This window comes from Vidua chalybeata, chromosome 15 (genome assembly GCF_026979565.1).
Source record: "Vidua chalybeata isolate OUT-0048 chromosome 15, bVidCha1 merged haplotype, whole genome shotgun sequence".
In the NCBI taxonomy this organism is placed as follows: Eukaryota; Metazoa; Chordata; class Aves; order Passeriformes; family Viduidae; genus Vidua; species Vidua chalybeata.
In genome coordinates this window covers 4,441,134-4,457,864 of record NC_071544.1, presented here as the reverse complement: position 1 = coordinate 4,457,864, position 16,731 = coordinate 4,441,134, and the positions used below count along the sequence as shown (strand labels likewise).

The following is a 16,731-nucleotide window of genomic DNA, read 5'->3' as shown; positions in this document are numbered from 1 at the left end:
GACTGTTTAAAAGCACAGTTTAAGGGGGCTGCTGCAGCATTTCATTACATTCATCCCTCAGGGAAGAGAACTAGCTGGTTCATAGGATGCAGACAGGAAGCTCCCAAGTCCAGAGCCACAATGAACTTGTTATTTCAGAAATGTCCTGCCTGACTTGTCCCCTCTGACTACAGGGGGACTTGGCACTAGTCCTGGTCTGGCCACTGCCTTGTACAGCTGAATATTAAGATATCCAAGGCACTGGAAAATGACAGCATTTTTTGGTACCTACATTGGTAGATGTGGAGGAAGGATTCACAGAGCCTGCTGGTAAATATAGGCTCAGGAAGGTCTCGGAAATATTGTTTGACCATATCTGCCACGTCAAATGCTGACTGCCCTTCATAACAGACATTGTTTGGGTTGGTTTCATTCATTTCTCTTAAAGACAGAATCCTGGATTTAACACCGGATTTTCGGAACAGGCCAACCTGTGGGTAAAATAAATTATTAGAGACAAAGAGAGGAGTCATTGGGAATCAAAATTTTGACAAATAAGTGATCCTTCACCTCCCTTGTAATAGCAAATACTCTATGGCACTGACATTGAGCACCAAAATACTTTTGTATCATTAGAAGCCGCATGGACATTTCTGTGAGGCAAACCATGCCTGATGACCACAGAATCAGCTGTGACATACCAATTTTCATGTTTGTTTGGCTTTTATTTAAGACAAAAGTACTAATTTTGCCTTTTAAAATCACTACCATTGACATATGTCCATTTTCTTGGGCAGACTGTGTTCACACATGGAAACTCTTGAGTTTCAATGTGTGTCCACCAAACACAAACATACATCGAGTGCTGGCTTACACAAACTGACTGTGAGATCCACAAGGCTCCCTGTAACACCTGATACATCTGAAACACCTAATCTTTCCACAGGCTGGCATTTCAGGGAAATTTTGATATTCCTTTTAATATGATTGTCAACTGAGGGAGATTTAGGAGTTTCCCATGAGCTTGACCCCACCAAAGCTTCTGGTGACAGTTTTACTCTGTGCCACTGAGACAGTATTTACACTCTGGTTTATTTATATGAACTGAATGGATACCACAGCCTCAAAATGAAAAACACTTGCACTGTCACTTCACAGAAGTGTCACTTTTGCACTTTGGCGTCATATAACACATCTAGACAATGGCAAAGCAGAGGAAGAAAAGCCCTCTCTTTAACTAATATGTCTCATGTCACAAGTTCTTCATTTCTGCAGCTACGCTATGGAAATACCATATAGAGCACACACTTCTTCTGCCATCTCCACTCAGGGGATAAATATACAGCTGAGCTCCAGAAAAAGTTGTAACAGGTACTGCTGTAATGTTTTCTTTCTGCTTAGTGGTGCATTTCAGCTGAAACAAGACTAATTTTCACATTAGCTCTGGCACTACCAGCAGCCACAGAACAGAGGGAACAATGACATTGTCTGGCAGATTTGCCTCCTTGGGGAGCAGAGACATGACACCTCCCCAGGCAAAGACAGCGTGACTGCCTGCACCAAGAGACATGACTGCAGAGGGTTTCAGTGAGGGAAGGCACAAAAACACAGCACAGGGCTAAAGGTATTCCCAGAGAGAATCAGCGCTGGTATTTCCTCACAGGCCACCTGCTCAGATCTACACCTTTCTGCCTATTCAGAGCCTTAGGGGGAAGAAAGTCCTTCACAAAAGTATGAGAGAGAGTCTGCTTCCCTGGAGCAGATCTGTTCATGGCCCAGAGCTCCTCTGGGCTGCCTCGAGTTCATACCTGGTCAAGAAAGTGGCTTCTCAGATACTCCAGGGCTTGCAGGATGCCATTGGGCAGGGGGTGGCTTGTTCGCTGCACATTCAGAAGTAAAGGAACCCCAAACACATTTTTGTCCTTGTAGTCTGAGGCTTTTGGTTTTTTAATGAACTTTGGTATGGTCCTGGAAATGAAAAGCAATAGATGCAGCTTACTAGGTGTCCAGCACATTGCACCTGCTGCTTTACACTCATCAGAAAGGGCTGAGCTGCACCTTGTCACAACCCCAAATTCTGCCACATACCTGTACACACAGCATCAGAAGGGAGAGAAAATCAGCAAAGGCAATTACAGGGATAAATTCCTCATTTAATTGCCGAAATTAACTTTAATAAAGCACCATCATGGGAAATACATTCCATCCCTTTACAGCACTGCAGGGATTTTCATTCTTTCTATATACCAGCTCCCTATCACAAAATGTATGTAAGTCTGAATTTGTCACTGTCTTAGTTCAAACAGATGCTCAGTGCTGAAGGGCTGGATTCCCAGTCCAGTCGACTCTCACCTCAGGTCCCACAGTCCCTGGGATGGTTCTCTGAAAAAGCTCTGCCATTGGGAAAATTTAAAGAGAAACTATGATGTGCCTTAAAATCAGTAACAGCATGACCAGCAGTGAGGGGCCAAAGCACAGCCCACAGCAGAGGAAATCCTGGAGCCATGGAAATAACCACAAAGCTGCTGGCAATTTAATAGGATGAAATTCTTCATCTTGAACATGTGCAATGTAGACAGACAAGGAAATTCACAGGCTTACATCAACTCCTCTCTTTCCAGCTCAGATTGTTTTCATCAGACAACTTACCAGTTCCAGCCCTGCTTACTGGAAGGGGAATATCTGTCCATTAAAGCTGTGAGTTTCAGCAATGCCAGCTTTTGTGTGCGGGCCAGCTGGGCAGCTGACTGGCCATCAGTCTGGAGGGAAAGGCTTTCCAGGCTCACACACTCTTCCACACACCAGTGCTGCTTCCCGTGCCTATGGGACAAATATTGCTTAACCTTAGGACCATCTCCACCATCCCTGTTTTCTACCTGCATCTGTGAAGCACCCAAGACTCTAAATGACCTGCAGTTAGTTGCACTTAAACAAGGTACTTCCCATGCAGGAGGGCCTCTGGCAATACAAACTGCCTGAGTGCTCATGCAGACTGTGAGTGTCCTACTTTCAGCAGAGGTCAGATATCGGTACCTGTGGAGCAGTACCTGCCACCAGCAGTGCAGACTCTGCTACCTAGGACAGACTTCAGAATACTTTGTTCTGGCAAAGCAGTTATATTTTGAGTGGACAGAATCAAAGGCAAACACAAGGATGGCTGACCTGTTGGTCTTTTTAGAGTCTGCGATGTATGTCAGGTCTGCAGAACCAATCTCCTTGCCCAGGCCACAGCTGCTCTCTCCCTCAGCCTCCCCTGCTGCCTTATCTTCCGAGCCCTCTGTTTCAAGAGAGCTTTCTTTAGGGGAGGGTGGATACAAAGAGGTCAAGTCACTGGCAAAGTCAGAATCCCCATCATCTGAGAACTTCTCTGTCCACTGATCAACCAGCTTTTTGAGACCATTGACATCTGCTATGACACTGTTCAGCTCTGAGAAAACGTCGTCGTCACCGACTTGCGTGGCCTCCAGACTCTCCAGGTCGGCGGTGGGCATGTTGTCATACACACTCAGCCTGTTATCCCTGCCTGACAGGGGACTCCTGGGGCCTTTGGGATCCCTGGAACCGCTTCTGCTCCGGCTCCTCCTGCACCCGTGGAAGCTCCCAGTTCTCCAGTTGACAGAAGAGCTGTCTGGTGGAGACAGGGAGCTATCTGTAAGTACTGTGGGGAAAGTGCCAGGTTTATGGCCTTGCGGTATTTGAAACATCTGGTTCTTCTGTACCGTCATGTCATTTTTTAGGTTTTGCTGGGATAGATCATTCCCCAGCAACAGCCTGCTGGAGTCCATGTGCTCTGCATACGTCCCCCTTCCTTCACAGGGGCTGCCTGGTTTTGTAACAGGGCTTGGAGTGCTCCCTGTGCTGCTGTTTACAGACTGATTGCTGCTGTTGCAGCTCTGGGGAGAAAAGGGAGAATTGTTCTTTGTTCGGATGCCAGAGAGGTCAGAAATATTTACACAGTTCAGCATCTTCATCTTTTCTTCATTAAGTCCTTCCAGAAGAACAGGTTCACTTATTATGGGTTTGGCCTTTGACTGACCACTCCTTAAATTGCAGCTCCTTAAGTGCAGCTTCTCCATTTTCTTTAGAAGGCTCTTCCTCTTTTTAGATGGTGACTTGTCCAAAAGCTTCTCCTCACTGGTGATATTTAAAAATTCACTGGGGGGAGGAGAACAACTAAAAGCAGAGTCCAGTGAGGGTACCTTAACTGAGGAACATCTTGAGGAGCTCGTGCTGCTTTCCACATCTTCAAAAGGTTTTTGGGAGTTAACAATGTCACTGTCAGCACTGCTGGTGCTGTGAATTGAGGACACATCGTGCTTCTCACCATGATCCAGAAAGACACTGTCCTCGTTGTGGATGATCTTCAGTACTGGACTGCCTGGGGTGGGAGCACCAGCACCCTCCTCTGCTGGGAAACCTGCCAGGCTCTCGATGCGAGACCACCGCTGGCTGCACCTCTCATAAGCCCATCTGTCACTTATTGCACAAGGTTCATCATCTTCAGAGTCGTCACTCTTAGAAGGAGAAAGAAAAAAACATAACCAGTTCAAGGGCAAAGTTTGGCAAATTTTAAATTACAAAAACCAGTTTAACATAAAAAGTACACTTAGATTTTCTGCCGACCTCCAAAACCCCCACGACCAACACAGGGAAATGTGACCACTGAAGATCTGCCCTAAGTTAGTTGAAAAACATGCTGACAAATGATGCCCAAGCATGCTGATAAATCTGGGAAGTTGACCACAGGAAAAAGTGACAGATTTGATCTAAGGGTGAAAAATCCTGTTTTGTGGCAAATCCAGGGGTTTTGAAAGATATTTGTATTGGGTTTACACTGCCTTTCCTAAAGTCAACAAATCAAACACTCTCACACTTCCGTGACCAAAACTCATCCATTTTCAGGTAAAGAAGTGTTTAGCTGTGGGACTGTGGCAGCATCAGTATCTGTGGCACCCTTTTGGAGCCCTCAGCCTCCCCTGCCACCTGCACCAGGTGCCCCCTTTGCTGGATTGTCCCCACTCTGAGGGAACACTGCGACAGTGAAACGTGGGAGAGGTGGGAGACACCTGTCTCTTCTCTCTGGGCTCTCTTGCCCCATTCTGCCCCAATGAGAGAGCAGAACTCTCCAAAAGCCAGACATTTTTCCAGAAGATGGCATTATTTTCTCACTAGTCCTGCAGTTAATACACAGTGGTGGCTCAGAGGCTCTGCAGAGCTGGTGCTGCCCAGCCAAGCTTGGCTACCACTCTGATTTAGCTGCAGTGGCAGGGCACAAAGCACAGCTAAAACCTACCCAGCTTCTATTGGCTGAACATTTGGATTGGCCTTTTAATTTCTTTGTTAAGTCAACAGGAGTGAAATTTCACTTTCAGCACTTAAATAAAGTGGGAAACTACTTAGGAAAGCAATGATAGCCATGCTGAGCTGTGGCTTTGGGGCAACTGTTGGACAGTAACATGTGTCAAATCAAATCTTAAAAGTGTTTCAAAGGCCACCCCTAACCTACCTTGCAGTTTCAAACATTACATAGTTGCAATCTCCATCCCTATGTTTTCTCAACATAATATGGAAATAGCAGAGCTTTGTGGGATGGAATAGAAAGGAAAGTTCAGATATTGCTAGTCCTTCATGCACTTTTAAACCCAGGTGTTTGATACAATAGCTAAACACATCTTTAATCAGAACAGGAACTGTATGTTACAGACATACCCGTTTCCTATCACGGCTTATTTCCACTTTCATTGATGCATACTTGTTCAATGTGTTCAACCTTCTAGGGTTTGAGAAAAAACACAGGAGTTTTAAATTTCAACTATTTTATTGCTTGAAAACAAACATGCACCAAACTAGTTGTGATCTATCATGGAGTCTTCATTATTGTTGAAGACTGACGTTCTGTTAAGAGACTCCCACACACTGGCCCCCAAAACCAGCACCAATAACAGCACCATGATGTTCACACTTCCAGTTCTGCCATCTTAAAACTAGAGAAGACAACTATAATCAATAGTTTAATTTTAAAAAATCATATTATTAGCTTTACTGGTTATGAAAAACTTCATATTGATTTAAGATTTTGAAAATAAATGAAATTCTGTGTGGGCTTCTTGAAAAAAAAATAAATCAAGATGTTAACCTGTATCCCTGGAAGGACTGCATTACCTATCATTTTCATTAAAGCTTGTGGCATCAGTAAGGTCCCCAGGTTAGTCAATCAGTTGTCAAACAATAGGTGGCATCAACAGGAGGCACACTGAGAGTCCCCAAGGAGCACTCAGGACAGAAGTGATACCAGGAAACAAAATATACCCAAAGCTCTGTAATATCTGCTGTGCTTTGGAGATGTGTGTGTGAACAACTCTTGGTGCTCTGGTACAGGCAGAGCTGGAGTTCAGGTGACCTGACAGCACAGAAAAGGACCAGAACACCTTGCCAGGAGAGGAACTTTCCAGTGCCCTAAGTGTTAGAAATCATCATTTCTGCTGAAGAATCTCTGCTAAACAATCTCACAACGAGGAGGCTCCGGTAACTGCAGTAGCAATTGAAGCAGGAGCCTCACGCTATCCTGGCACTGTTCCATGGGGAAATTCCACAGGGCCGTGAGTCTGACTTGGCACTGACAACGCAGGTTCACCTGTGTGCTCTGAACACCTGTGGCAAAGCAATAACTTCAAACCAGTACCTTTGCTTCTCACCCAAAAAATACTCAGGAAAACAGAACAGATCTCATGCAGATAACTTTTTCTGTCTATCGGCTGGAACAGAAGTTGGAGGAAACTCCTGCACTCCATTATGCATGATCCTAGAGAGCAGCCTGCCATGCTTGCAGGGAACTGGTTATTTTTAATCAGCTTGCAGCCATTTCACATCACAAAAAAAGATATTTAATGCTCAGTGTAACATCCCTGAGAGGTTGGCTGAAGAGGAAATGCAGACATGTGCTTACTTTACCTTTTAATTCCTAAAACAACCAACTATAGTGACACTAAACTATGTGCTGAAGTGATTTCCTTCAGTCACAGATTTGGTGACTTTGTTCATCTCTGACAAAAGCAGAGGCATGAAAAGATGAGTAACACGTAACTGGGGGGCTGGGGGTACCAAAGATGATTCATGATTAATGTTTACCTGAACAGTGATTCAATCGCATCTCCATCTAAAAATTCATGATCTCTCCTCACAGTTTTTACATCAATGGGAAACTGCATATCTGTGAACAAAGAAGTAGAATCTGAAATCTGAGTTGTAATTGCAAAGACTTTCAATTGTGCAGCTTATTTATCACGGGTGAAATGAAACTACTTCTATAGCTGCACATTCATGCAAACATCCTTCCAGCAAGTGAGGATCTGTTCTTAGGGCAAGAGGGAGAATAAATGTAGGGATCTGCTTGCTGCTGTTATTACAGGTGGACAAGCCCTTCTGCATTTCCAGGAGCTTGCAGCTACCAAGTGCCATAGACAAGAAACACAGAATAACCTTTAGATTTGCTTTGGTTCTCTGCACCTTCTACAGAATAAAGCTGGGATTATCTTACATGAGCCTTTGCCACGGTGAGGTGCAATGCAGCACATGAGATACTCTCTCTGAGCTCTAGGGAGCCTGACACATCATGCTGGGCTGGAAGCTGAACAGTTCAGTGTTTCAGCTCCTGAGATTCAGCCTTGCACATGAGGGAACCACTGCGGTCCATATGTATTTTCTTAGCTTATTTTATAAGCTTTATTTTCCTACCCAGGTCAGGACACAGCATAAAAAGCAAGGTAATGCAGAGAATTCATTTTCCAGAAGCATGGCAATGCCCATTTCCAACAAACAGCCTATAGAATACAATCTGCTGTAGGCAGACAGGAAGCATTTCCAGGTTTCATGGAATACAGCTGTCAAACCCAGCTCTAGGGGCTTGACTTCAAATTTTCAATTTTGCAGTGACCAGGGGAGGTGGGAATGAGAGCGGTTAATGTTGCTCTTCTAATTGTCGTTCTTTGATAAAATCTTTCTTAAAAATTATAAAAAAAAACTTTTGTTACTTTCAATGTTTGTAACAAAAAACATATTTTAAAGAAGAACAGTTTTAAGGTATATTCATAATGTGGCCTGAAAAATTATACAAGTTCTCAACAAATCCATATCTCCTCCCAAGAAATAAGCACTCTTAGTAGTTTTAACAACATGAAAACATGCTGAAATTGCATTTTTGACTGGCTGGCTGCTGCTGAGTATTTCTTTTGAACACTTATGATTGCAAGATGATTTTTTCCAACATTCTTTTTCAAAACACCAATAAAGCAATCTCACTCAGATCACAGGCTGGAGAGCCTCAGAGGAGTTTTGGTTCCAATCAGTAGTTGGAAACTTCACTTCCAGCACTCCAAGAAAAAGAGCCTGAAAAAATTATAAGCAACTAAAAATAACAAAAGCAGAAATTTGACTGAGTTACAGACTAACAATAGGAAAAGAAAACCAGGGAAGATTTGGTTCTATAAAGAATTGTACTGAGTCCCTGCTGAGATGTCCCTTCTGCAAGAAAACACACCAGGTCACTACTTTCCTACAGGTTTGCATGAAGATATAAGAGAATTTGGAAGTGCTTCCATCAGAAGTGTCAGGTTCTGAAATATATTATTTATGTGAACAATTCCACTCAAATTCGGTGTCAGCTGCTTGGCAAGTCTTTGTGATCATACCTTCAAACAGCTGAGCATACTGGGGAAATCCAGCAGCTCTCAGCCAGTCGCAGGCTTCTCTGGCTTCAATTTCTGCAATGAGAACACACAATTGTTCATGGACAGTGCTCACCACAGACAGCGACAAGCTAATTTCACCTGGCACACCCTCTGAGAATCTTGTGTGTTAATGTTTTGTTAGGATATTGCTAAAAAGGAATAAATCCTTGTATCCAATGCACTTACATGCACATAGCTCTGCAACAGTCATTCCACCATAGGAGAGACAAGAAAACACAGGATGGACAGATTTGAACACATCCTGGGGATGTCACACAGGGGGTAAATCAGCTGTCCCTGAGCTGGGGGCAGTGGAGCATCTGCTGCAAGTAGAAATAAGTGACCAGAGCAGGGTGCACGGCACACATCTGTGCCCTCACACGGCACAGCCTGCTCATGCATTCCAGTGCTGAGAGATGGTGATAAGACACAAACAGATCCTATAAATAAACTTAAAATGCTCTCACAACTTTAATAACACTGGACACGGCCTAAGCATTCCCAGAACAAGAGTTCTTAGGAGTACCTGTTGCTAGGGTCTATCAACATTTATTTCCTTGCCAACTACCTACACAACTTGGCAGCCAGCGCAGCACAGCAGATGTCGAGAACTCGCGGCTCACTTTGTGACAACGGTGAAGGCCTGTGGCCAGCACTACTGTAACATTCCCACAGAGGCAGAGCAGAACACAACCTCACAGAATCACACACCAGACTCCTCAAAAACACAGGCAGGTCAGCATGGGTGCATGCCCCCAGGCTCTGATCTCTGCCAGCATCTCTGGGTCTGTGGAAGAGGAGGGGATTCCCAAATACACTTTCTGTAGGTTTGTGTGCACCCCAGCGTGTGTTACACCAGACACCAACCTAAAAGCAAAGACTTCTTCGAAAGGAACATTGTTGAGCTACCTTAAAATCCAGCCTGCTCAGTAGAGAGAAATGTTTTTAAAGCACCTTCAAGAGTAGCATCATAGGCCAGAGGAACGAAGCTGTTCCTTAAAACTATTTTCTTTACACATACACTCACAGATTAGGATTCCAAGGCACTTCACATACATACCTGTTCAAATTCACCGCTTGCTTTGCTCAGACTTCTCAGCTGTAAGTCATCAGTGCAATCAGACACTAACCAAAAATATCACACAACTTCCATGATTTTATTTTTCTGCTTTAAAACTTAAAATTGTTTCCATTATCACTTAATCAAACTGGACAATGCCGTTCTAACAGAGGCTTCCCTGCACAAAACTGTATGGTTTCTTCATCTGAGAATAAAGTGATACCACAGGAAGACCAGGATATTTTTACACAAAACAGATGGATGAAACTCTTTTTTCATACTGCAGAACCGAAACTAATTTCTTCTACAACAGCCTGTATACACTATGCCTATATTTACTGCTATATTTAGTGCTGTAATTTATCATAATCTTTACCACAACACAGCAATAAAGAGACAATAAAAGACAAGCATTGTATTCAGAGAGTAAAAAAGGAAAATAAAAGCTATTTGTAGAAAAGAGCCAGGAGGATGACCAGCCTAACACTAAAAGTTTTCACAAAGTGATTTTCATTTAGAAAACCCCAGTAGACTCACTCAGCCACCTCAGCTGTGGAGAAAGTGTAGCTGTCCTCATTCCAGACCTCAGCCCAGTCAGCCAGAGCCTGTGCACAGCAATCCTGAGCTCAGACAGGGACTGTGTAGGGGCTGAAGCTTCCCCAGGTCCCAACACATTGAAAGCACAACTCCATTTTTAGACCAAACCAAGCCATGAAGAGTGATGCAAAATAGAACAGAAAAATATTTTGCACCGAGTGAGGGTATTTTCAATGAATATGACTGAAAATATACACTTACAGGTTGCCTCTTCCATAGAACAAGGGCAGAGGAGCTGGGGGAATTTTCTTTGCTGACATAAATCTCCAGGCCTTTTAACATACCTTTGCACAGTCACAGGGCATGTTTGGATTAGATATTAGGAAGAAATTCTTCCCTGTGAGGGTGATGAGGCCCTGGCACAGGGTGCCCAGAGAAGCTGTGCTGCCCCATCCCTGGAAATGTTCAAGGCCAGGCTGGACAGGGCTTGGAGTAACCTGGCCTAGACAAGAGGATGACAACTTTTTAACATCTTTTGGGTGCTATCTGCACAACTGAAATAGCAGAGTGGCCTAAATGTGTCACCTCCCTCGCCTGAAATGATTTCATAATTAAGCAGATGGGAAAAAAAAATCCTGCAAAACTTAATATTCCTAGTTTAGAGGCTGCCAGCAACTCTTCCATGCCAAGCCAGCTATTTCCCCATGGGCTATGGGTGGTAGGTTACTACCAGATGTTTATGAGAAACAACACAGAGTACACAGCCTGTGCCACCCTTTGGCTGTTCTGTGCTGAGGACTCAGCCCAGTCCCCAGCAAAGAGCATCCAGTGTGCCCCAGCCCAGCACTCAGGCCAGCCCCTGCACAGCTGCTGCCCCTTCCCCATGCTCCCTCCACCAGCTGGGCTGTGCCACCTCTCCTGCAGCCACCTGGGCTGAGAAGCTGTGTCCCCATCTGAGCACTGTCCTGAGTGCAGACTGCAGGACCCACGCTCCTCAGGTACTTGGAAACCAGATGCTACAGTGTGAATGAAATCCCTATCAGAATGAACAGCACTGTTAAACAGATTGTTTGCAGCAAACAAAAGACATCTGTGCTGAGGTTTGGGCATTGTCTCTGAGATGTTTTCCTGACAAGAAGCACTTTCCTAACAAGGCAACAAGGCAGAGGCAGTAACCAAAGCCAGTGACAGCTGTGTATCAAACAGGCCAGTCAGCCTTACTGTGAGGTGAGCAAACTTCAGCTAAAGAACTGTACTTCAAATTTTAAAATACTCTAAACAGAATGGGAAAAGATCAATTTCTTTCTGAAACCACCAGCACAGTGAACCTTGCTGCCAGGATGCAGTGTGACTTTCAGTTGCTGCCAAAGCAGGAGGCCTCTTCCATTCCCCAACTGTGAGTTCCAGCTCCTCACTAACACCCTGAGCTGGTGCCAGCAGGTCCTGTCAGGCAAACTGGCAGGAAATGAGTCACTTTTGTTTGGCAAGATGAGATTTAAGAAGTTTTAGCTTTCTGAATTGGCTACCACACGCTCTGATAGGTTCCAGTGGCAGGACACAGGCAGTGGTGGGTCCATGCAGGGAGGGCTGTGGGAACATGCAGCTGCCTGCCCAGGCCAGGGAGCTCAGCCTGCTGTGAAACCTTTACCTAAATGTATTGCTTTGCACAGAGGTGTCTCATTGTAGGTCCTTTTCAAAGCAATTTTTAACAGATTTTTAAAACCAATAGTAGATGCTTCTATCTCCACCCAAAATAGTTTTCCAGTTTCAACAGGTAGGAATCACATGTTGATCATTAATTAAAGGGATTTAAATCTGAATGCCTTCCAAAACCATGGCAGGAAGAAGAACAACTGGGGAGGTTTTCTTGCTGTTTGCAGCACTCCTGCCTTAGTTACTGCAGGACCCTCCTTGTCCCCTTTTCTGTAGGATGCAAGTGTGGTGCTTTTGGCAAAGAAAGGATTTCTCAACATGCCCAGCAAACAAGAGAACAGAACAGAGGGTAGGATTGACTCCTCACTTTGACTGCACATTGCACCACTCTGTAACGAAACAGAAAAAAATTCCAAAGGATTTTGCTCTTTCCCAACCTCTGTCATTATACAGAAGACCTTTTTTTTTTCTCTCCAAATGGCAGTAATCCTCCTCAACAGCCACACACAAGCAGGTGCCCAGGGTCCCCACCTCCCAACCTGCCTGATGTGCCACAGCAGGGCCAGCTGTGCCTCACAGGGGAATGCTGCTGCCTCCTCTCATCACTGCCATCCCCCAGCCCCTCCAGAACTGGAGTCAACAGGCCCCGTGCATGCTTGGCAGCCCGTGTCAAACTCTGCCACGCATTCTTCCTCCAGCTCATGACCCTGGGCTGGGAACTGGCAGGTTCTTCACACACTGACTTAGATCCTGTCATTCCTGCTTGTGCTGCCAGTGCTGGAAGTGACAAGGGGTTTTCAGGTTCCATTTGAGCATCAAATGATGAGCTTCCCATCACATCTTTCTGGTTTGTGCATCTTCCTAGGGCTACAAGAATTGATGTAACTTCCCTGTGACTTACAGTTGCTAATAAGGCATTTCATTTTACACACACCCTGTGAAAAATGCATTTTCTGTGCTAGAACTCCGATTTCTGGATGTTCAGAACTGCCTTTTACCTGTGACAGGATTTTTAATAACTGTTTTTATTTACATTATATCCTTTTACTTAAAAAAGAGAGCTGGAACATGATGTCTGCTCCATGCTGAAGGCTCAAACACGATGCTTTCAAAGTAGGGTGTTTGCACTGACCAAGATAAGCAGTCAGGGCCTTGTAAAACTGTCAAACTCTCCAAGAGCTAAGTTGGATCATAAAAAAGTGGAAATGTTTATTCTGTTTTCCCTTGTGCAATGCAAAATATCAAAGCTTAATTGTACTTTACTAACCCACTCAAGAAAGGGGGGGGGGGGGGGGAAGAGATTATAGCTTGGAATTTAGCCAGGATAATTTAGGCTCCATGCAGATAGTGAACAGAAATGTCTGGAAAATGAAAAGGCCAAGATATTTGTCCTTTCATTCCTACTTTACTATCATGCTGGTGTTTTGGAACTGCAGCCAACTCTTCAGTTATCACAGCTGGGAACTGCAATGTATCCCAGAACTTTGTGGCAACCTTAATTGCATCTTTATCCAGCTCCTTGGCATCAGCTCCAAAGCTGATTACCAGGACTCCCAAGCTGATAGTAAGGTCTTTACTCGGGTCCTTTCCATTTTCTTCCCCTGTTGGTTCCTGAGACCCAGACAAGTTTAAAGGCATTTTCTTTGCAGACCACATTAACTGGCTTGTCAGTGCTGGTTGATCTTTTAATTGCTTCTAAGTACGTTAGAGAAAGTAGTGTTTGCTCAAAAGGAGTTTTGAAGGGCTCGAGGAAAGTTGGTACCTAATTCACATCAACTTCAGGAGAAATGAGAGTGTAACTCTCTAATTTCCAATCCACACTGAAAATCCTTATCCAAGTAAGTAGGGTAAGAGAGGGGATTTATCTCCCTGCAATCTAATCCCAGATGTGTTGCTTCACTGTGCTTCAGCCCTGCTGGCTGCAAAGCAGAAACAGTTCCCACATTTCTCTGAGGCAGAGGCTCCTGATGGATGTTTTTTCACAGGACCCTTGTACATGATTGAGAAAAACTTGATGCAAGATTCCTGGGAGGAACTGTAGCAGGGAGGGTACTGCTTGCTGCCACTAGAGCCAATATCAATAAATACATAGCACAGAAGTAACAAACCTCAAAACAAGTGACCGTCTGTGCTCTTTCACTGCATAGCACTAAGTTTTCTTTAATTATACAAAATGCCAATAACACCACAGTGTGTGATACAGGTTCAACCTACATGTAAGGAACTATTTAACCCAACACCAACTGCCCAGTAAGTGGCTGTAACTAAAAGCAGGCTGGATTATTGCCCCTGCTAAGGCTGTGCTGTGCTGAGCCTGCTAAGCCCAGGGCAGTGGACAAGTTTTACTGGGTCACTCTGCCCTGATGGAGCTTGTTGATATTTGAAGATATGTAACAAAGTCAGACAATCTACCTGGAACGTTCCAAGTACATCCAACATGTCAGCAAAAGCAGCCGCTACTGGAAGAGCATGATCCAAAGTGTTGACAGCTGGAGAGCTGCTGTCACATTAACAAAGCAGTGGTGGGAACAGCAGCACCCACCTGGAGCCTCATCCGGGGATGCCATCTGGTACAGCACCCACTGCAGCCTCACCCGGGGATGTCATCAGCACCCACTGGAGCCTCACCTGGGGATGTCATCAGCACCCACTGCAGCCTCACCTGGGGATGTCATCAGCACCCACTGCAGCCTCACCTGGGGATGTCATGTGCCGCAGCCCCGCGCCCCGCCGGCCGCTGCAGCCGCTGGGCTCCGCTCGGCTCCGGTGGCACCGCCCTTCCCCGGCCGAGCCCCGCCCGGCCCCGCTCCGTGCCCCGTGCCGCAGGAGGGCTGTCCCGGGTCCCCGTGCCGCAGGAGGGCTGTCCCGGGTCCCCGCCCGGCCCCGCTCCGTGCCCCGTGCCGCAGGAGGGCTGTCCCGGGTCCCCGCCCGGCCCCGCTCCGTGCCCCGTGCCGCAGGAGGGCTGTCCCGGGTCCCCGTGCCGCAGGAGGGCTGTCCCGGGTCCCCGCCCGGCCCGGGCTGTTCAGAGCCGCTATCCCGCACCCCTGCCCCGCACTCGTCCAGATGAAGGCAAATCGACACCCCCTGGTTCCCTGGCTGGCTTACCTCCTTGTTTTAAAGTTTTGCCAGTCATTCCTCATAGTTTTACAAAATCAGCTGTTTTTTTTTTGGTTTTTTTTTTTTTCCAAATACAGAGAACTGCGCTGGCTCTACCCTGCACAAAAACACCGGACCGACGCAGCATCCCGCAAAGGAGATGTGTGCAGCACATCCTGTGCCCAGCAGCATAGGAGGAACAGAGCAGAGCTGGGATTGGGGATTCATCCCTAAAACCGACCTCTCATCCCTGCTACCCAGCCTCATGATGTTCTGCAGGGTTGTTTTGCAGTCAGGTCCCTTGCCACAGTGGTTTTTATGGATCAGACAGAACCTGGGCTTTATTTTGCTTTTATGGACTTAGTCTGGACTAAAAAGGTCTGAAAAGCTCACGTGCAGTTGAGCAATGAATCTGGATGCTAAAATCATATTAGCATGTTTTTCAACCTCTGCAACAGACTCGACTTCTTTGCGTTTGCTGTAGTTCATTGCTGCTATGATTTGATCTTCTTCTTTTAATGATGCAGTACAAAATCTAATAAAAACCCATGATCAGTCTTTGCAGCCTGAACAAGCATCAACAGGTACAGAGGGGCATGTAGGCTGGTCTCAGAAGAACATACCAAAAGTTTAAAATTACTTCACTAGAAGTTAACTTTAAATTTGTAATAATGTTTTTATCTGCTGGACTGCCAGGCATTACAGTTCAATAGAGCAGATGGAAAGGTGGGATGCTGTGTTAATTTCCAGAGGTTGAAAGATAATTCAGACTCTGTGAACAACTCCAGGAAGCCAGACCAGGCTCTAAATTTCTGTAGAACAACTTCGTGCTGTGTTTAGGCTTTTAGAGTTTGGAGCCTAAAACACAGCAAGGAAAATAGAACTTGAATGAAGTGGATAAGCAAAAATTTTAAAATTAAAATTAGAATTCTTATAGGTGAAGAAATCTTCTTTTTTCCCCAATCTCAATTAGGAACATTATACCCTAATGAAGTTATAATTTATGGGTGTGTTTCATTATCACTAGTTTTCTGTATAACAACCAAGTGCAAAATTTGCACAGGCCTATAATTTATTTTTGTGCAATTGCTTCCTAAATGGACAATTTGTATGGCACGATGAAAAAGATGTTTGGTATTGGCACTGGGTGACACAATACAAAAGAAATTAGGGTAGTGTGATATATGGCATTAGCTATGATTTCCTAAGAAAATGCTTTTTGCCAGACCCACCCAAAGCCATATAAAAAGTACACACCCTGCTCTGATTAAACGTGCAGCTATGTGCTTGGATTAGGGAGACAGAATGTATCATTTAAATCTGGGGATAACATCAGTAGACTGCTCCCATCCCATAGAAATGCTCCAACCAGGGCATGCAGTTTCTTTCTCCTACCCATTTTCCTTTGGGCATTTCCCATGAGATAACCCTAAAATGCTCATTTATCCTCTTTAACAACAAACTACCATCAAGCTCCCTAGAGCTGTGTGGGTTGCCAGCCATGGGAAGGCCCACATAAAATCTCAGGGGTGAACTCCTTCAGTACAACACAGCATTCAGTGAAGAATTTCTGAAGGCTTTCCAGGAAGGAATCACATTCCTCCATTTTGACCATTTTATGTATCCTATAGGATAACAAACCCAGGGAATCCTGGCATCTGCTTCTAACTAGAGGAGGTA

At 45.0% G+C, this 16,731-nt stretch overlaps 1 protein-coding gene across 1 annotated transcript in view; it reads right to left on the bottom strand.

Annotated features, from left to right (window-relative positions):
* LOC128795522 (rho GTPase-activating protein 7-like) overlaps positions 1-16,731 on the bottom strand; it is a 45,771-nt gene that overhangs the window by 6,053 nt on the left and 22,987 nt on the right. The window contains exons 2-8 of the mRNA XM_053956332.1: positions 8,667-8,738; positions 7,108-7,189; positions 5,689-5,752; positions 3,142-4,493; positions 2,629-2,799; positions 1,788-1,947; positions 272-470 (exon numbers count right to left, since the gene is read on the bottom strand). Of these exons, the coding sequence (XP_053812307.1) occupies positions 272-470; positions 1,788-1,947; positions 2,629-2,799; positions 3,142-4,493; positions 5,689-5,752; positions 7,108-7,189; positions 8,667-8,738 (2,100 nt within the window). The remainder of the gene's footprint in view (positions 1-271; positions 471-1,787; positions 1,948-2,628; positions 2,800-3,141; positions 4,494-5,688; positions 5,753-7,107; positions 7,190-8,666; positions 8,739-16,731) is intronic.